Source organism: Babylonia areolata, chromosome 18, assembly GCF_041734735.1.
Source record: "Babylonia areolata isolate BAREFJ2019XMU chromosome 18, ASM4173473v1, whole genome shotgun sequence".
Classification (NCBI taxonomy): Eukaryota; Metazoa; Mollusca; class Gastropoda; order Neogastropoda; family Buccinidae; genus Babylonia; species Babylonia areolata.
The window spans coordinates 69710879-69732678 of record NC_134893.1 but is presented as its reverse complement, the minus strand read 5'-3'; the positions used below and the strand labels follow the sequence as shown (position 1 = coordinate 69732678).

Genomic DNA, 21800 nt, shown 5'->3' with positions numbered 1-21800 from the left:
GTTTAATTACAACCTGGCCATTATTACGAATCCAATGGGCGTACTCAGTCATCCCACGAAGCCCGGCTTTGCCGGCTCTCTCTTGCTTTTCATCTCCCTAAAAAGAGCATCTTCTTTCCTTTCCTGTAGTGTCAGGTCCTTTTTGAAATTTACCTTAACGTACAGCCTTTCTGGGAGTGGGCTACTTTTTTTTTCATCAACACCTTGTGTGGAACTTGCCATGTGTAGTGCTCGAACTTGAGGCACTGCACACTGGACCCCCTACGCTCACTGTACAATCAGTATGCTACACATAGGTAGTCCACGCGTGTCACCAAAAGCAATTTTATAAATTATTATTATTATTTACTTATAGAATGATGAACAGGCCAACCCAGACCTAAAAAATCTACCAAGTTCAAGTGCGCCGGATCAGCCTTGAGTATGTTCTATTTGTTTTGTGTTTTAAGACAACAAAATCGATACCAAGAAAACTGCGAAGGGAAAGTAACATGTTTTGCAAGGCAACCGACGATGCTTCAATTTTTGGTGTAAGCGTCTGAAATTTGGTCACGAACACAGATGAACTACCGTTTTGTTCACGGCTAGTGCATTATATTATATAAGCATTGAATTTGCATACTGTGTGCTCCTACGGATGGTAAGTAAAAGGTCTCCTTTTTTTTTCTTTTAGAATATGTTTTGCGATCTCGTGCGCAGAACTCTTTCCAGTGGCGAGTGTGTCGCGCAAAAGTTTGGGACCTCTTTGTTCTAAAATCGTTCATGAAAACACATTGTAATAGGTCCATGTTGTCATCTAGGTAGTGTATATTTGCCGACTTACAGTTATTTAGTATTTCACGAAGGGAAACTCCTTCCTTCCGTATTGAGATATAGAGGAGACATGATACAAGTATTCAAGATAATTAATAAAATGGTTGACACTGACCCCTGCACCTTCTTTTCTACTAACAAACTCCATGTTACCAGAAGCTCAAATACTAACCTTTTCACAAAATTTTGCAGAACAAATATTCGTAAGTTTTCTTTTAGCTTTAGAGCAGTTAAAGGATGGAATGCACTGAATAATTCAACAAAAACAGCCAAAACTATTGACCAGTTCAAGAATCTTCTAGACAATGACTTTAAATCAGTAATAAAACCATTCGATTTTGATGAATGAACATTTAAAAAATTTCATACGCATGTACGCAACCCTAAACTATTTCTATATTAAGAAAAGCCAAAAAGGCTTAAAAAAAAAAGAAAAAAAAAGAGTCCCAAATTCTGTACCTGTACCTGTATCTTTGCTGACTTACAGTTATTTAGTATTTCACGAAGGGAAACTCCTTCCTGCCGTATAGTGACCACGATCACATTATAATTATTATGTCACTGTATGATCTGCAGGAAAAGGCACTAACTCTGTATAAAAAAAAAAAAAAGATTAAAAAAAAAAAAAATTGAAAAGGAACTTCATTTCGCAGTATCAAGGCTGTACCACTCCGGCTAGCGAAGCGTTCCCCGGGGGGTAAACCCCAACTTTCTGTTCTCTGGTGCAGAGGGGGATGGGTGTCTATAATTATGTCCAGCCATTGCCCCATGTTATGATATGTAAAACTCTATGAAATCAAGTAAAATTGGAAAGAGAGCAACTCACAAAAAGTTTATGAGGATCACTGGGATTTGGTATGAATATTTGAATGTTAATACCATTACTTTATCAGGTTAGACTTGTAAAAGAGTTGCTCTTAACCATGATTTACTCATCAACATCAAACTTAACGATCTCCCGCATTTAAAAGAAAAAAAAATGTTGGTATTACTGTTGAAGATTTGTACTGCCCCCTAAAGTGCTGCAGTACCAAAAACAAAATGATTTTTAAGATTTTTAAAATTAGTGCGGGAGCAATCTGTGCATCTGACAATCAAACAGGAAGTAAATTTTGTTAGCCAGTGAGCTCTTCCTTGGTTTTATATAAATATAAATGGAATGGATGTGCACACATTGAAATCACATCTGATGAATTTCAGTTTAGTCAAAGTGAAGATGTCAGTATTATCTTTGTCAGTATTTCCTTATTTTTGTTGATCATCCGACAACAATCCTCTCTATCTTCTGTCTTTTACAGAAAGTACACTATGATTTTTTTAAGTCTGTTATAATAAAATGTACTTCTCTGCAGTGATAATGCACTTTAAATGTTCTTGACTATCCAGTATCTCTTAAGTAATATTCTGTATGCATATTAAGCAGTTTTGAAAGCCATATTCATTGGAAGAAGGCTCTAATCTGTAATCACATCTGTTTATGTTGTGTACATGTATAAATTTGACATACACAACTTCCTGACTGACTGACTACTGTACAAAGATATATTTGTTTTTGAGGCAAACCATACAGTTTCTGTTGTGACTCCAGCAGCACTCCACAATTATCTTTTCAAATTCTAAACAAAAGGTATTGTGATGTTTGTTCTTTATTGCCTTGCTCTTAGTGTTCTGTTCAGCATTAGTTAACACACACATATAGAATAGAATAGAATACAATATGTATTTACCAAGTGTACCGGGGTCACAAGGAATATTGGGGGGGGATAGTACATAACAAGATATGAACTTAAATTGAAAATCATACACAAACACAGATACAGTAGAAATAAGATACATAAAAGTGCATATATATAAAAACTTGTGCATACTAATGTATGCACACACTGCACACATGCACACACACACACACACACATTTGAACAGAAGCTGCATATTACATGCGGGTGGGGCTGATGACTAAATATTCAGGTAGATGGTTGTTGGTTGCACAATTCTATTTATCACACTGGATTTGTTCGAGAGACAGGGTATTGACTGCGTTGGGGAAAAAACTATTGGCAAAGTGATTGGTTTTTGTCCTTATACTTCTGTACCATCGACCAGAGGGAAGCATCTCAAAAATCCCAAAAGCTGGATGTGATTCGTCCTGGCTGGTTGATTTTTCTTTTTTCTTTTTTTTTCTTTTTTCTCTTTTTTCTCTTTTTTCTCTTTTTTCTCTTTTTTCTTTTCTTTTTTCTTTTCTTTTTTTTTTTTGCACACAAGCAAGCACGCACGCATGCATACACACGCGCGTGCACTCACACACACACACACGCACACGCACACGCACACACACGCACAAAGCAACAACAAACTACATAATTTATTATCTGTAAAGCACCCACACAAAAAAATGTTGTCCTGCTGACAGCTAGGCCCAATCCCCCACCCTCAACAAACACACTTCCATGTACACGATTGACCTTGTGATTTTCTGTTTGTTTGAGGAATTCTCAGCCCTCTGGAATCAGAAGACTAGCTAAAGATGTTGAAGGAGTATATTAATGGGTTTGTCTGGATGTTCTGACTATAAGCCTTGCAGCACAGTTCTTGGTTTTCTGAATGGGTTCAACTTGACTTGAATAGAATACAGTACGTCTTTAGTAATCTGATTTGAAATTACATGTTTTTTCAGTTTTTATATTTTCATGTTACATACCTTTTTTTCTTTTTTTTTGCCCTGAATTTGGGACCTTTTGTGTGTGTGTGTGTGTGTGTGTGAGACAGTGATAAATGATCATGGTGGTGATAATGTTGTTGCAGTAGTGTTTCATTTAGATTTGGGACTCAGGCTGTACTCTTTTATATATATATATATATATATATATATATATATATATATATATATATATATATATATCCCTCTCTCTGTCTGTCTATATCTAAACACACACACACACACACACACACACACACACACACACATATCGGTGATTGAAGACATTTTGTTAAAGTATTTATGAATACATCTGAGTATTATCGGTTAGAAGGGGTGGGAGATGTGGATGAATGGAGGGTTGGGGGAAACTGGGCAAATGAGGGTAAAAATGTGGGTGAAATTTGGAAGACAAACAAAACAAAAAAAACAAAAACAAAAACAAAAAACCCTCTAAATACAGTTACAGGAAATTACTTAAAGGACTTCGTAAGAGAGAAGTCGTTAAACTGACAAGCGAAACAACTGATAATGAATGCAAAAAGTCAAAAACATCAACGTTCTCAGTCACTTGTGAAGACACACTTTCGTGTACAAAAGGCTTCATCAAGCTACAGTGAAAAATTATATGCTCAATTGTCAGGTTACTAAAGCATATACACTTGACATTAGAACAATACTTGGTCCGTAATGAATTTGATAATAGTCTGAGAGCTAAGCTCAGAATTTGACAGTATGTTGACATTTTCAGGCAGTGTGCGCTTTCTGCAGACACGGGAAGGACGCGCAGAGCGTGTGTGGGAAGCTGTACTCTCAGAAGCTTCCAGAGAACGGCCAGGTCCTTGCCGCTCACAAGAAATGCATGGTAAGCGTTTGATGGTGATGAAGAACAGCGTTGTTCTTTGGCGAAGTTAAAACCAGGGCTTGTGATCAGTTTAAAGTCATGTGGGACGTCCCTCAAGGACTTTTCTTCTCTTTTTTTCTTTAAAAAACCCCCCACATAATTCTAGGAGATTCCAGGCATCAACAAGTTGAAGGAGAAGACTCATATAGTGCACATTGTTATGAAATCTGCATTGTTACACACACACACACACAGACACTCACACACACACACACACACACACACACACACACACACACACACACACACACACACACACACACACACACAGGTGTACGCTCCAGTCATGGTCATCTTGGTTTCTGTGCAAAGAAGTATTGAAAGGAAAGAACTCTGCTTTGTAGCAGACTATTCTTGCATCTGAGCTGATGCCCCTATGCAGAATTTTCACTCTCTTTTTTTGTGTGTGTGTGTGTTTGTTATAGGATTTTTTTTTTTAAACGGTCCCCGGGACTTGTTCAGTGAATATGCAGTGCATCCTTTAAATTTTCAAAGCCGTGTTGTAATGTGCCAGATGGATGATTGTGTCCTTTTCTGTCTGTCTGTCTGTCTGTCTGGCTCTTTCCCCCCGCCCCACTGTCTGTCTTGGTTAGTTTAATCTGTATAGCTGTATCATATTTCTGTGGTGTGTGTGTGTGTGTGTGTGTGTGTGTGTGTGTGTGTGTGTGTGTGTGTGCCTCACTGTCTGTCTTGGTTAGTTTTATCTGTATAGCTGTATCATATTTCTGTGGTGTGTGTGTGTTTGTGTGTGTGTGTGTGTGGCCCACTGTCTGTCTTGGTTAGTTTTATCTGTATAGCTGTATCATATTTCTGTGGTGTGTGTGTGTTTGTGTGTGTGTGTGTGTGTGTGTGTGTGTGTGTGCCTCACTGTCTGTCTTGGTTAGTTTTATCTGTATAGCTGTATCATATTTCTGTGGTGTGTGTGTGTGTGTGTGTGTGTGTGTGTGTGCCTCACTGTCTGTCTTGGTTAGTTTTATCTGTATAGCTGTATCATATTTCTGTGGTGTGTGTGTGTGTGTGTGTGTGTGTGTGTGCCTCACTGTCTGTCTTGGTTAGTTTTATCTGTATAGCTGTATCATATTTCTGTGGTGTGTGTGTGTTTGTGTGTGTGTGTGTGTGCCTCACTGTCTGTCTTGGTTAGTTTTATCTGTATAGCTGTATCATATTTCTCTGTGTGTGTGTGTGTGTGTGTGTGTGTGTGTGTGTGTGTGTGTGTGTGTGTGTGTGTGTGTGTGTGTGCCTCACTGTCTGTCTTGGTTAGTTTTATCTGTATAGCTGTATCATATTTCTGTGTGTGTGTGTGTGTGTGTGTGTGTGTGCCTCACTGTCTGTCTTGGTTAGTTTTATCTGTATAGCTGTATCATATTTCTGTGGTGTGTGTGTGTGTGTGTGGGCAAGTGTCTGACTGTGTGTTAAGTGTGTGTGTACGTTTGAGACAGCATGCTTTGTAAAAACAGCTTTTCCCATCTGGTCTCCTTTTTTTTTTCATCCTTATTGAACTCTGTCTTTTTCACTCCCTCTCTTTGTCTCTCCCACTCTTTCTCTCATCTGCATTTATCTACCAACTTTTCTTTGCTAAGCTGTGAATTATTTCCTGGGGGGAACGAAAACGAGTTATGTCTTGTGTTAAATAAGTGTAATCCCCTTCAGTAGTATGGGGGCAAGGCCTTAATTTCCATAAAATAATATGGATGAAACATTCAGACTATTTCTCTCTGTCTCTCTCTGTCTCTGTCTGTCTCTCTCTCTCTCTCTCCCCCGTCCCCTCTTTTTTTTTTTTATAATATTGTTTTAAAATTTTATTCTTGTTTCTTCCCTCCAGCAATACTCATCCAAGTTGGTCCAGTACAAATTTGATCACTTCGGCGGCTTTAAGATCGATGAGGTGCAGGAAGAAATCAGGAGAGGAAGGCACTTGGTGAGTGTGGACTGTGACTTATTTCAGTGACAGTGTGTGTGTGTGTTTTTGTGTGTCTTTGTGTGTGTGTGTGTGTGTGTGTGTGTGTTTTCTTCAGTTTAACTCACTCAGTATGGCCAGTCCTCTCTTCTCCTCTACACAGAATCCATCGGATGTCCTGTGGGTGTCTGAATGACCCAACCTTCAGCTTCCGTCGTCAGAATTGTGGTATTCTTTGTCAACGTTCACCTCTTCAGTATAAGAGCCTTCCGTTTGCAATATTTTGATGATGGTAATTGGGGTGAAACGCTGTTAACGTCGTCTCTTTCGCCGTTCATATGGAGAGAGTTAACGTCTATTCACTATAAGTGTTTTTAGACGGAAAGGAGTAAAGTAGTGTATAAAGGAGAGGGAATGCATGTGAATATTAGTGTTAAAAAAAAAAGGAAAAAAAAAAGTTCATGTTATGTATCAGAGGAAAAGTATATTATAAGAAAAAGTCTAAAGAGGTTGTGGTGTGTATTGAATGAGTTGTCACGGGAAGGAGAATATGTATATGCATATCAACAAGTATTAACCTACAACAATGTAAATATAAATAACAGTATTAAATATAATACATCAAAGGAGGATACCAACTGGACTGGAGTTTGAAATTTCTGAAAACATTGTGTATGTGTGTGTGTGTGTGTGTGTGGAGAGAGAGAGAGAGAGTGTGTTTTCTATCACCATACATGATTATGTCTTTTGCTTCAGGTTGTCCACATGTTCCTCACATTATAATCTTTCATGCGAGGATGCAGTGTTCAAGCTTTTCTCATTGACATTCACAGGCCATGTTGAATGAAATAGCTTTCAAATTATTTGTTTGCATTTTCATTTGTATATACATGTATACTATGATATCTGTTTATCTGTTCTTATTGTGACTAATGTGTGTGTTTATGTATGTGTGTGTGTGTCAAAGTCAATTTTTTTTAATTTCAAGATGGTAATTGAATAAGCAACAACTGCTTTTTTACAGAGAGAGAGAGAGAGAGAGTGTGTGTATGTCTGTGTCTGTGTCTGTCTGTGTGCAATCTGTAAATGTATTCATGTTTCTGTTTAGATACCTATAATTATTACATGTACTGAGAATATCATCATGATTGTCATCTGTGTATGTGAAGAGGTAGGCAGGCCTTTTGACAGCCAAACCTTCTTGGTGTGAAATCAGCATGACATGAGTTTGAAAGTAGCATTAATAGTAATACTAATTTATTAAAAAAAAAAAAAATTATGTACTTTTCAGCAGTGTTGATCAATTTATTGCAGTCTTCAGAGGAATAATAAATAATAATAATAATGGTATTTATCTAGCGCTGGATCTTGTGCAGAGACAAATCAAAGCGCTTTCGCACCAGTCATTCACACGCATGCATAACTCTAATACTGTAGAAACTAAAGACAAGGAAGGGCAGGCAAGGGAGGCTATTTTGGGAAGAGGTGGGTTTTAAAGCCAGACTTGAAAGAGCTGAGTGTGGAGACTTGACGAAGCGAAAAAGGAAGTTCATTCCAATTGCAAGGTCCAGAAACAGAGAAAGAACGGCGGCCAACAGTCGAGTGTTTGAATCTGGGTATGCATAAATAGAGTGGATCCGAGGCCAATGGTAGTGAGCGAGATGGAGTGTAGAGGTGAAGGCAGCCGCAGAGATAGGAAGGGGCAGTTTTGTGAATGCATCTATAACATAGAGTGCTGATCTTGTACTTTATTCGGCGTGAGACAATAAGTCCAGACAAAGAATGGTAACTGACATTCTGACCTGTAAGCTCTGTTTTATCATTGTGAGATGACAGCTGTTTAGCATTCTCATCAGCAGCAGTAGCAGTTGAGGGGTTCTGCTTCTTCTTCAGTGTTCGTGGGTTGCATCTCCTTCAATCAGAGCGTTAAGTGCAAGATATTTGTCGCTAGTAGTGTTTTCCTCATAGAAACTTTGCAATGAAAGAGTTAAACAAAATCCCTCCTCCTCCTGCTCCTCCTCCTCCTCCTCCTCCACAGCGCCAGCCAGTCAAGGGGTTGAACCTATTCAATGGGCTCAGTAGCCGAGCGGTTAAAGCATTGGACTTTCAGTCTGAGGGTCCGGGGTTCAAATGTTGGTAACGGCGCCTGGTGGGTAAAGGGTGGAGATATTTCCCCATCTCCCAGGTCAGCATCTGTGCAGCCCTGCTCATGCCTGAACCCCGTTTGTGTGTATATGCAAGCGGAAGATCCAAATACGCACGTTAAAGATCCTGTAATCCATGTTGGCATTAGGTGAGTTATGGAAACAAGAACATACCCAGCATGCACACCCCTGAAAATGGAATATGGCTGCCTACATAGCGGGGTAATAATGGTCATACACATAAAAGCCCACTCATGTACATACGAGTGAATGAGGGAGTTGGAGCCCACGAACAAAGAAGAAGAAGAAGAAGAACCGATTCTTCCACAGAAGTGCCACTGGTGCAAGCAGAAGAAGGAGAAGCGCAGGACGGGCGCCACCTCGGGGTGTGAGCTGAGAGAGTGCAGCAGATCCTTCCACTTCTACTGTGCCAAGGAAGATCCTAGGAGCATCACCTCTCGCAGAAAACGCCATGGGAAGAAGTGCATAGATTTGTATTGGTACGTGTTTGACAGTGAATCACTGAATCAGTTCAAAGATTTGTAATGGTATGTATGACGATTAGTGCAAAGATTTGTATTGGTACGTGTTTGACAGTGAATCACTGAATCAGTTCAAAGATTTGTAATGGTATGTATGACGATTAGTGCAAAGATTTATATTGGTACGTGTTTGACAGTGAATCGCTGAATCAGTTCAAAGATTTGTAATGGTATGTATGACGATTAGTGCAAAGATTTATATTGGTACGTGTTTGACAGTGAATCACTGAATCGGTTCAAAGATTTGTAATGGTATGTATGACGATTAGTGCAAAGATTTGTATTGGTACGTGTTTGACAGTGAATCGCTGAAAGTCCAAGGCTTTAACCATTCGGCTATGGCGCCCATGTGACTTTACCAAATCCAGGAAACATTTTTTTTTTATATGTTTCTTTCTTTAATTTCCTTTCACTGTGTCATTATAGACAGTGTTTGGGCATGCATGCATTTGTCTGTGTATGTTTGTGTGTATGTGTGTGTGCGTGTTTTCTTCAGTTTAACGTCTATTCACAATAAGTGTTTTTAGACGGAAAGGAGTAAAGTAGTGTATAAAGGAAAGGGAATGCATGTGAATATTAGTGTATAGAAAAAAGAAAAAAGAAAAAAAAGGTTCATGTCATGTATCAGAGGAAAAGTATATTATAAGAAAAAGTCTAAAGAGGTTGTGGTGTGTATTGAATGAGTTGTCATGGGAAGGAGAACATGTATATGCATATCAACAAGTATTACCCTACAGCAATGTAAATATAAATAACAGTATTAAATATAATGCGTGTGTGTGTGTGTGTGTGTGTGTGTGTGTGCAGGGTATTTTGCAGTAAGAAGCACAAAGAGGAGTACCAGAAGACAGATAAAGGTGAGATAAAATGAGATAATGCTGTGTGTACGATAACCAGTGCGCTTTATCATAAAAGATGCTGTGATTTTCAGACGGTGAAGCGTTGGTTTTTGTTTGTTGTTTTTTTTACCTATGACCTTGACATCTTATACTGGAGTGTGGCTTTTTTTGCAGGTAAATTTAGAACACAACAAACAGGAATTTTTCAGCAAACTTCACAAAATAACAGCAGCTAGAATAAAATAAAAAAAAAAACCCCAAAAAGCAAACAGTACCAATGAAGGGAAATGGGGAAATAACAGGATGAATTAGTGGTTTAAAAAAGTTTAAAAGTGATCAGAGGTTGCCTCAACAGATGTAAACAAAAAATTCGCAGAGCCTGCAGCATTAGACATGGACAGTGTCAAAGGCACGTTCCAGGTTTATGTGTATGAATGTGTTTGTACATGCGCCTGGTTTTCTTTTCCTTGGTTCCCCCCCCGCCCAGGATATATGGGACCTGTTTCATAGCTATTCAGTCATTATATGTGGAGTGATGGCCTAGAGGTAACACTTCTGCCTAGGAAGCGAGAGAATCTGAGTGCGCTGGTTCGAATCACGGCTCAGCCGCCGATATTTTCTCCCCCTTCACTAGACCTTGAGTGGTGGTCTGGACGCTAGTCATTCGGATGAGACGATAAACTGAGGTCCCGTGTGCAGCATGCACTTAGCGCACGTAAAAGAACCCATGGCAACAAAAGAGTTGTCCCTGGCAAAATTCTGTAGAAAAATGCACTTCCACAGGAAAAGCAAATAAAACTGCATGCAGGAAAAAATACAAAAAAAAAAAGGGTGGCGCTGTAGTATAGCAACGCGCTGTCCCTGGGGAGAGCAGCCCGAATTTCACACACAGAAATCTATTGTGGTAAAAAGAAATACAAAGACAAATATGGTGGTTGCCGTAAGCAACAAAAGATAAAAGACCTTCTCCTCCAGTCTTGCTGTTGTTGTGCGTCATGCCAGAATAGGGGACGAGGAGTCTGAAGCCTTCAGACAAGTAAGATGGCTCCAAGGTCCCAGGGTAGTGCAGTAGTGTTACTTCACTTGCCGCTGAGAAGGTAACTTCAGGAAGCAGCCTCCGTACTATTATTTTTATTTTTAGAAAATTGTTTCTTCTTTTATTGTGTCAAAATTAGAACCTTCCTTTCCTTTTTCCTTTCCACCAGGAAAAAGAGAAGAATCCTGCAGCGAAAGCGATGATGATGATGAACCAGATGACCATGAAGCCACAGCATGGAACAAGACCTCTGAAGAAGAAGATGAAAGCAGAAGCAGCGAAAGTGAAAGCAGCGACAGTGAAACGAGCACGAGCAGCACTTTTTCAAATGGCAGCAAAGCTTGTGGATGCAGAAAACGCATACTCGGAAGAAAGACCCCGGTGATTTCCTCGAACCCGACTTCTGACTCCGAGGCCTCCGTTCAAGTGTACAGCGAGGCCAGCGGCGTCGACGCAGACAATGACGCTGACAGTCCAGCCGACCGCACAGGGCCACACCAGGAATGCAGCGATGGAGCCGACACTGATTATTCTTCGGAATCGTTCGGCAGCAAGCTGTGCTCTTCCGTCAACCCCTTGCCTTCAGAGAAAATGAAGGGAGCTGACTCCTCCTCCTCCTCCTCCTCTTTATCCAGAGTGGCATCAGGCCACAGTTCTGAAAGGTCGCAGACTTTTGCAGACATCCAGAAGAAACTACAAGAACAAACGCCAGCCACCAACGGTCAAGCCAGTCGCCACCTCACAGCCAACAACAGCAACAACGCACACCACACCAACAATAAGAGAAAGAAGACGCAGCGGTGGAAGGCTAACTCCAAAAAACCCAGGCCGATGATGATCAGTTCGGATGAATCTGAAGACGATGAACAGAGCTCCGCCCGGACGAGTCACAAATACGTTTCATCATCAAAACTATTAGGCCTGGCTTTGTCACCGAAGAGAAAGTCTCCAAAAAGAAAACTGTTCCGGGACAGACAGAACGCCCAGGGGAAGGCAGAAAAACAGCTTAGACCCAGCACAAAGCCAAACGGGCGCAAAGCCGCAGACAAAGTGAAACACCACGTATCCCCAGACCCGCCGTTCGAGGACGTGTTTCGCGACTCGTCATCGTCAGAGTCTGAGGGCCTTCCAGAAAAAGCCTGTGAGCAGCATGAAGCAGACTGTGTCAGCTCGGAGCCGGCATCGAACTCGGGTTCCTCCGCTGAAGCTTGCGGGCTTCAGGCCGTGCCCTTTGACACGGATGTGCGTCAGGCAGCTCGAGAGATCCATGAAGCGGAGGCTCATTCAAACAGAGGTCTGGAACAGGTTGAGACTGCTGATGATCCCTTGCAGGATGCCTCAGGTAAAGGGGTGTGTGTGTGTGTGTGTTTTGGGTTTTTTTGTTTTTTTTTTTTAAATCATACCTTCCCTCAAATCAGAATTTCCTTGTGTTGCTCAGTTAATATTTTATTCAAATGGTTGCGAAAATGTCAGTACAACAAACAGTTAATCTGACAATAAATGGCTTGTCAGTCAGTGTGTGTGTGTGTGTGTTTGTTTAACGTCTGTCCACACATTTTTTTGACAAAAATGTGTGTGTGTGTGTGTGCATTATGTGTGTGTGTGTGTATGTGTGCACATGTGTGTTTGTGTGTGCACGTGTGTGTTTGTGCGAGTGTGTGTGTATATGTCAGTGTGTGCGTGCGTGCATGTGTGTTGTGGTTTGTGTCTGACTGTTGTTGTATTGTAAAGTGCTTTGAGATGTTTGAAAGTGCTGTTTGATTATAAAGGTGTACTATTATTATTATTGTTATTATTATTATTACGTATTAAATAAAAATTTCATTATCAGATGTTTGATCAGGTCTATTCGTTTCTGCAGTCATGGGCTGCAACACTGACGGCTCCGTCGTTCAGGTAGCCGACTCGCTGTTTTGGTGCATGCTGGGTATTTTTGCATTTCCGTTGTGCACTGAACACTCATATTCATTACCAGATCTCTAAAGTACAGTTTAGCAAGTCACTTAACTTTGATTTGTAAGAAAAAAAGGAACAACACAAAACATGAAAACAAACGGAGGATTTTTTTTTTTTTTTTTTTTTTTTTAAGGTGCTGCAAACAGACTTAGCTAACTGGTAGGCAACAGTTGTGTGTGATTGCCAAAAATGTATTTGAAAAAAAATAATTGGAGAGTAACATTCTACTTTGAGTCATTTTGATGTTGGCAGTGTGACTGTAAAAGTGTTCAGAAGGATGGTGAGTGTTGTTAATTAAATACCTGGTGATGAATCATTTTGTCGTTTCAGCCTGCTGGTTGTTGCCCCTGATTGTTCAGGACTTTGATCTTGGAATCTCATGCTTGCTTGTTTGTTTGTTGTTGTTTTTTTGTTTGATGGAATGTTTATGCATTGAATAGTTTTCTTTATGATAACAAAGAAACAACAACAACATTAACAAGAGAGGCAAGGCCTTCAAGACTCACTTGTGATAAATTAAGTCCCCTAGCATTAATTACAGAGTAACTTCCCTTTTTTACTATCTGCACCAAAACGTTTGCAAAATAAATAAAACTTCCATGCTTAGCAAAAGAAGTTCCTGTTTGAACAAAAAATGATAATAATGACTCCTCTTGTTGTTGTGTCAGAATAAGAGATCAAAGTACCAAGTTTAGAGAATACAAAAAATATAAATATAACAGTAAATGCAGTTTGCATATAATTAGGCTTCATTATTTATTTTTTTGTGCCCATCCCAGAGGTGCAATATTGTTTTAAACAAGATGACTGGAAAGAACTGAATTTTTCCTATTTTCATGCCTAATTTGATGTCAACTGACAAAGTATTTGCAGAGAAAATGTCAATGTTAAAGTTTACCACGGACACACAGACACACACACACACACACACACACACACACACAGACAGACAACCGAACACCGGGTTAAAACAGAGACTCACTTTGTTTACACAAGTGAGTCAAAAACCCAGCCTCACTTGATTGGGAGTCTGTTGTGATGACTGTGCGGATATATTTTCATGCTGAGTGTCTTCTGGAGATTCCAGAAAACATGGCAGCGTTTGATGGAGTCCAGAGTGACAGTAATGTGCACATATTTGAAAGCAGAGTGTCTGCTGGTGATTCTGTAAAATGGGGTTGTCTTTGAGGGAGAGAAAAGTGATAACTATGTGAATGGAGAATTTTTTTATCAAAACTGTAGGTTGTAAAAGAAAAAGAGTTGTTTTACAACCTAAGGTTTTTATAGAATTTCTCCACTCACACAGTTATCACTGTAGACTCCCACAAAACAACTCTTTTATTTTACAGCCTACAGTTTTCATAAGTTTTCCCCCCCCCCCCCCATTTTTATTTTTAAAGACTCGGTAGTCCTCTTTTGTTTTTTTATCACCTTATGATGGGAGCAATAGCCAAGTGGTTAAAACGTTGGACTTTCATTCTGAGGGTCCCGGGTTTGAATCTCGGTAACGGCGCTTGGTGGATAAAGGTTGGAGATTTTTCTGATCTCCTGGGTCAACAGATGTCTAGACCTGCTAGTACCTGAACCCCTTTCATGTGTTTACGTAAGCAGAAGATCAAATACGCATGCTAAAGATCCTGTAATCCATGCTCGCGTTCGGTGGGTTATGGAAACAAGAACATACCCAGATGCACACCCCTGAAAACGGAGTATGGCTGCCTACATGGCAGGCTAAAAACAGTCATAGACGGTAAAGCCCACTCATGTACATACGAGTGAACGTGGGAGTTGCAGATCATGAACAAAAAAAAGAATTGCCGTATGTTGATAATAACTATGTGCATATAATCGTTTTCAGAGTGTCTGCTGGTGATCCCGGAAGACGCGGAGGCGTTTGAAGGGGTGGTGGCCGGGGTGCAGGGGGAGCTGGCCCAGGAGAACGGCATGACGGGGGAGCACGTGCACGTCTGGAGCGCCCTCCACCCCCCCCACCTCCTCCCCTCCTGCTGCATGCTGCGCTACTTTCATGACCTCGCCAAGGCGGCGGAGTGAGTTCCTGTCGTTGTGGGTTTTTTTTTGTTTTTTGTTGTTGTTGTTGTTGTTTATTTATTTATTTATTTATTTATCTGTCTAATTTACAGCAGATGTGATGTAGCATTTGTATGGATCAGGCCGCTTGCTTTGACAACTCTTTGAAATTGAAAAAAAAACCACCAAAAAACCACACAAAAACTATCCCCCATCCCCACCCCCAACTACTTCTTCTTCTTCTGCGTTCGTGGGCTTCAACTCCCACGTTCACTCGTATATACGCGAGTGGGCTTTTTACGTGTATGACCGTTTTTACCCCGCCATATAGGCAGCCATACTCCGCTTTCGGGGGTGTGCATGCTGGGTATGTTCTTGTTTCCATAACCCACCGAACGCTGACATGGATTACAGGATCTTTAACGTGCGTATTTGATCTTATGCTTGCGTATACACACGAAGGGGGTTCAGGCACTAGCAGGTCTGCACATATGTTGACCTGGGAGATCGTAAAAATCTCCACCCTTTACCCACCAGGCGCCGTCACCGTGATTCGAACCCGGGACCCTCAGATCGAAAGTCCAACGCTTTAACCATTCGGCTATGGCGCCCGTCCCCACCCCCAACCCTTTTGCTTTTGAAATAAAATTTTTTTTTTTTACCCTGAGGTTGGTGTTTGGGGGGGGGGGGGGGGGTCATTCTGTCTGGGCTGATATGGAGAGTAAACCTCTCTCTCTCTCTCTCACTGCAGGAAGAAGAAATGGGACGAGTTTGAGGAACTGCTCCTGAGCGGCAGCAGAATACTGGAGAGGCTGAAAACTTCCTACATAGAGAAGGTGGGTGTTGTTTGTCCCGTGATGGGAGATTCCGGAGTGTGCGTATGCAATGTGTGTCCTGTGATAGGAGATTCCGGAGCGTGCGTACGCACGTGTGTCCCGTGATAGGAGATTCCGGAGCGTGCGTACGCACGTGTGTCCCGTGATAGGAGATTCCGGAGTGTGCGTATGCATGTGTGTCCCCATGATAGGAGATTCCGGAGTGTGCGTATGCACGTGTGTCCCCATGATAGGAGATTCCGGAGTGTGTGTATGCATGTGTATCCTATGATAGGAGATTCCTGAGTGTGCGTATGCATGTGTGTCCCGTGATAGGAGATTCCAGAGTGTGCGTATGCACGTGTGTCCCGTGATAGGAGATTCCGGAGTGTGCGTATGCATGCGCCACATGCACACACAGACAACCGCACATTGCTTCTCTTCCGCACCCGCTCCTGCTTATACATGCATGCTTACATGTGCGCATGCATGCATGCATGCATGCACACATAGACACACGCACATGTGTATCCACATAAACAAAATATATGCACTTACACACATGCATGCATGCTTGCACATGCTCATGTTTACACACATGTGTGCACACATTTGTGCACTGATGATTGCATACGCAGAATCAGATACATGCATGCATGCAGGTAAGTCTTCTAATGCAAATGCACACATTTTTTTCGTTCGGGTACACACACACACACACACAAACACACACACATACACACACACACATGCACACATTTGTGCACTGATGATTGCATACGCAGAATCAGATACATGCATGCTTGCAGGTAAGTCATCTCATGCAAATGCACACATTTTTTTCGTTTGGGTACACACACACACACACACACACACACACACACACAAACCTTTGATCAAAACATATTGTCACACACACATACATACACACTCGCACACGGACACATACACATACCGTCTTAAATTACTTGAGTGAACAGATGTTAAATTAATGACTAACCAACACACACGCATGCACGCACTCACACACAGACACACACACGCGCACACACACACGCACACACACACACACACACACAAGCACGTGACAATGTTGAAACACAAATAATATGATTTTTGTCTTTTTTTTTCTTCTTTCTTTCTTTCTTTCATAAGGTAATACCCAGAACAACCTGCAAAAAATCTAGGACCCTAGTACAGTGCAGAAGGTCCATCAGCACATGCCTTCACAAGGCCAGCAAGAACAACGAGTACCTGATGGGCCGGCTGGTGTGCAGGGGGGACATCTACTACGCCACGCTCTTCATCAACGACATCTCCGACCCCAGGCGCAGGGTGAGACGTGCTCTCCACCACTCCGGCCTCTTCCCTCTGGACTCTGCCGTTGGCGGTGGTGACGCTCGGCTGCCTTCGCTTGATATCCTGCTGTCCAACCATCTCCATGAGGATTACGTGCGTCTGGAAACCCGCGTCTTCCTGAACTGGTTCCGGAGCACCTTCTCCAAAGACCCCTGCAGGGTGAGGTGTGTGCCTGAGGATCGGTTCCTGAGGCAGGAGGACTCTTCTTCCTGTTCCGGACTGGAACTGTTGAGATCGGAACTCACCGCTGCTGATTCGTCAGTTCACATGTCGTCCGAGGCGCCGCTGATTGTTTTCGTTCACCGGATGAAAAGCGGCGTGGTTCGGTTCGAAAAGTACCTGCGGTTGTGTCTCGGTCAGTACGTCGGTGATGCCGCCACCACCACCACCACCACCACCACTTCTTCTTCTTCTTCTTCCAGGGGGTTGCGGCTGGCTTGTGTCTTTCCTGTGGACAATCTGGAGGAGAGAAGATGCCCCTCCTGTTTGAAGCTGGACTGCCCGGACTGTGTGGTTCGCTTCTTCGCCGCCTTTGATCCCTCGCAGAAACCAGTTACCATGCTGGTGGCCGTGGTGACCAGACAGCATGAACACAACTAGCTTCCTTTTTTTTTTTTTTTTTTTTAAACACGTTTTGAATTTCCATTTTTGTAACACATAGACAATTCAAATAGTTATGTATATAAGAAAGAGGTAAAAAGACAAAACGGATGAAAACATGGTGAAAGCAAATTAGATATGAAAAAAAAACAACCCATGATAACAAATATGTATAGTATTCTAAGCAAAACAACTGTGAATAAGTGTGCATGTGTGTATATCAACAGAACCAGTTTTCAGTTTCTGAAGGAGGCGTCACTTTATTCGGACAGATCCATATAAAGCTACACCACATCTGCTTAGCAGATGCCTGACCAGCGGCATAACCCGACATGCTTAGTCAGGCCTTGAGTGCATGCATGTATCTATGAGAGTGGATTTTTTTGGACAGTATTTTGCCAGACGACAACACTCTCGTTGCCATGGTTTCTTTTCCAGTGTGCCATGCTGCACACGGGACCTGAGTTTATTGTCTCACACCTTTTGCAACGTCTCCACTGGCTCCCTGTCTCACACCGAATAAAGTACAAGATCAGCACTCTATGCTACAAATGTATTCACAAATCAGCTCCTTCCTATCTATCTCTGTGGCTGCCTTCACCTCTACACTCCATATCGCTCACTACGATCAGCTTCGGATCCATTCTGTTTACTCATACCCTGATTCAAACTCTCGACTGTTGGCCGGCGTTCTTTCTCTGTCTCTGGACCTTGCCATTGGAATGAACTTCCTCTTTCGCTTCGTCAAGTCTCCACACTCAGCTCTTTCAAGTCTGGCCTTAAAACTCCTCTTCCCAAAGTAGCCTCCCTTCCCTGCCTCTTCCTTGTCTTCAGTTTCTCCAGTTTTAGAGTTATGTGTGCATGAGAATGACTGGTGCGAAAGCACTTTGATTTGTCTATGCACAAGATTCAGTGCTATATAAATACCATTATTATTATTATTAACTCTCCGGACGAAGGAATGCATGAGCATTCCTACATAAAATGTATTCAGTTTCAGACGACGGAATGGAATAGCATTTTCAAGAAATAAAAATCCATCACGCACTGTACACGTGATTTTGTGATTAGCCAAGCAGAGTGCGCTATTCTGGGTCACTCCACAATCGAATGGTAAGATTGGTCAGCCTGCCATGTGTGGCTTGTCTCGCACACACGCTAACAAAGTCACTGACCGGTCATCTGCTCGCGTGCCAGCCTGTTAGCAAAGCGGGCTCTTCTCAAAATGTTGTGAAGTGAACAAGGCAGCGACGGCAACGTTTTAGGGTTGCCGAAGTACTTGAAATGCTACAAACTGAAGGGTCGGACATTGAAGAGGTGGATGATGATGAAGAAGAAAGCGAATTTAATGCAGTAAGCGAGCATGGGTATGGTGATTCGGGGTGAAAAATTGGCAGTATTTTCTACATATGGCAAAACTGTAAAAATAAGATGAGAAATTATTTTTTTTTTTTTATATGTAATAGCTCAACACATAATAAACCAGTTCTGAAAGTTTCATTTTCTTACTCTGTATTTTGTATTTTTTGTAATTTTTTTCCAAACCCTTACAAATGGGCCGTCTGTGGGGAAAAGCAAGGGAGAAAACTTGTCCCGAGTGAGTTAAATGACGAGATGCTCTGTTTGATTTTCCAGTCAAACTTGTGGGAAACGTGCGAAAGCAGGATTCGAACCCAGACTCTCACAGACACTGTATTGCCAGATAAGCATCTCCACCATCCTGCCACCTCCCTCCTCACAGTCGATCCTTTCAGTCGTCTCAAGACAACAGCGTGTGCAGAAAGCAGTCGCTACGCTGGTGTAGGAAGTGACAAGAGAGAGTGAAGAGAGCTAGGAGACGAGTCGATCCATTCAGTCATCTCAGAAAACAACAGCGTGGCGGCTAACAGAAAACCGCCAGTCAGGCACAGCAAAGGGTGGTGTGGGAATGCAGAGAGTTGGGAATGCAGAACGTAATGAGTGTCAGTTTCGGTTTCAAGAAAGCGTCACAGCGTGGTGGACTGATCTGTATATACTGCACCACAATCTGCTCAAGAGTGAAATATAGATTGGTTGATTGCCTACTTCAAACATGATTTTGTTCATCAAATGTACATGTAACGATCGCTGTGTACTTATTCAAACTTACAAAACTAACATGCGCTCTATATTGCTACTTGAAATGGTTTGTTGATTACTGCCTCAACTGACCTCCTTGCACAGTTATTGCTTTTGTACTTATCTATTTTCCTACTTGCTGTTTATTGGCATGCTTATTCTTCTTTCTTGATGTATGCATTTACTCATCAGTTTTTTTTTGGTGCTTGCTCAGTTTTTTTTATACACAGATTATATTTTTTGCCTCCTTTCTTTCATAGTGTTGTACAAATTATAGGGGGTAGTCCCTCTTGATTCATGTGCCCTATCTTGATTGAACTATATGTGCCATGTTGTTGTTGTTTCTCTCTTGATCAAACTTGTTACTTTGTGTACAGTCGTATAGCTCTGTGTGGATGTTTTGTTTAGGAGCCTAGTAGGCCTTGGCTTTCGTTGCCTTTTAAAAGACTTTTTCTTTCTACGGCGGTGGTCACAGTGTTTTTGGTATGAAGGCTCTATCGCGTCTCAGTGGACAGCTGTGGGCGTGTCTCTTGTTCTTTGTTTTTCATTTATTTTTACAAGTTCTTTGTTTTCGAGGGGGGGGGGAGGGGGGGGGGGGTCTATCTTTTGCTGTTTGTCCCCACCTCCTTCCCTTTCTCTCCATTCATTCTTGGTACATACATGTATCTATAGTGTACCGTCGTCCGGAACGCTACCTTACGTCAGGAACGCAATAGCGTCCCATCGTCTGGAGTGTGTTAAAACGGCAGAAAAAGAGGATTGGAACCCACCTTCCAATGTGGAGCATAAATGTGTTTGGGGGGATGTGTGTTAAATGTTTTGGAAACTGTATGTCAGATATTTCTTTGTGGGTGGGGTGTTGGGTGTGGACTATCACACTAAAAGTAGTGTGTGATTTGCCATAGGTGTGTGCTGCTTTTACCTCAGCATAGACAGTAGAACTATATGTTTGGTATGGAAAGTTGTGCACGGTTTAACTTGTGTGGGCATTCCTTTTGTTCTTTAAAAAGATTTCAGGCAGCAGATTTGACATTTCATTGCATTTGAGGTTTGGTAAATTGTTGATTTGATTTGAACTTAAAAAAAAAAAAAAATGCTTTGTATGAAATATGCTTGAGCGTGCATGCATGTGTGTGTGTGTGGTGTGCTTCTGATGCCAGTGATTCTGCAAATTTATTTTTAGAATCTTTTTGAAACACTGTACAACTGCATGTTTAGTGTGGAAAGTTGAGCGCAATTTAACTTGACATGCGTTCCTTGTGTTCTTTAAAAAAAAAAAAAAAAAAAGATTTTTTGAGGCAGCAGATTTGACATGTCATTGCACTTGCAGTTTGGTAAATAGTTGATTAAAATTTTCAATATCTTTCATACTTTATAATATGAAATATGTCAAGCATGCATCCATGTGTATGTGGATGTGTGAATATCATATTGTGCCTGTCGACAAAATAATGCCTAATAATGATAATGAATATGATAATGTGAATTTATTTAGCACTTTTTGGGCTCTAGGAGCTTTAGAAAAACAGGTAAACACATATGCAAGCAGGGACACATGCAGACAGGCAAGCATGCACACATTATACACAAAGCATGTGCGAGCATACACACACATCATTCGTTTATTTATTTATAGTCTGTTCATCTAAGATGATGATATTAGACTGAAAATAAATGATATTATTATCATTTGGATTATTATCCTTTCTATCATAATGATGATTGTTATTATTAATTAGAAATCAACATTTCTGTATATTCGAATGAAAAGGGGGGCGGTTGAGGTGGATTGGAAGGGGTGGGGGGTTGGGGGGGGGGAGGGGGGGCAAGGAGGAGGGGACTAAGAAAAGAAGAGACAGACAGACACAGAGAGAGAGAGAACAGAATGTGGAAAACTTGACTTACTTGACTTATTCCTCTTGATTCCGTGGGGAACATAGGGCCGCAACAACACTCCTCCAACGCACCCGGCTCTGGCTGGTCCTCTTCAGTTCGGCCCACGTCATTCCGGCCGCCCTTGTCTCTGCCTCAGTGCTTCTCCGCCAGGTCTGCTTCGGACGGCCAACTTTCCTTTT

At 41.6% G+C, this 21800-nt stretch overlaps 1 protein-coding gene across 2 annotated transcripts; it reads left to right on the top strand.

The window, feature by feature from the left end:
* Window positions 1-494: 494 nt before the first annotated feature.
* LOC143293032 (uncharacterized) lies at window positions 495-21483 on the top strand. Of its 2 annotated transcripts, none has more exons than XM_076603850.1 (9): window positions 495-640; window positions 4264-4373; window positions 6235-6330; window positions 8784-8953; window positions 9803-9852; window positions 11040-12212; window positions 14685-14874; window positions 15606-15690; window positions 16825-21483. In XM_076603850.1, exons 2-9 carry the CDS (start codon window positions 4371-4373, stop codon window positions 17626-17628), a joined length of 2571 nt encoding a protein of 856 aa, XP_076459965.1. In that variant the 5' UTR covers window positions 495-640; window positions 4264-4370; the 3' UTR covers window positions 17629-21483. The 2 variants fall into 2 exon arrangements, with proteins under 2 accessions (XP_076459965.1, XP_076459964.1); XM_076603849.1 differs by having other exon boundaries at window positions 4260-4373.
* Window positions 21484-21800: the final 317 nt, after the last annotated feature.

What these genes read in the sequence shown, in the direction of transcription:
- LOC143293032 (XM_076603849.1), top strand. An exon ending in CCGCTCACAAGAAATGCATG is followed by an intron (nt 4,374 to 6,234) that starts GTAAGCGTTTGA and finishes TCTTCCCTCCAG; the next exon opens with CAATACTCATCCAAGTTGGT. An exon ending in AAGTGCATAGATTTGTATTG is followed by an intron (nt 8,954 to 9,802) that starts GTACGTGTTTGA and finishes GTGTGTGTGCAG; the next exon opens with GGTATTTTGCAGTAAGAAGC.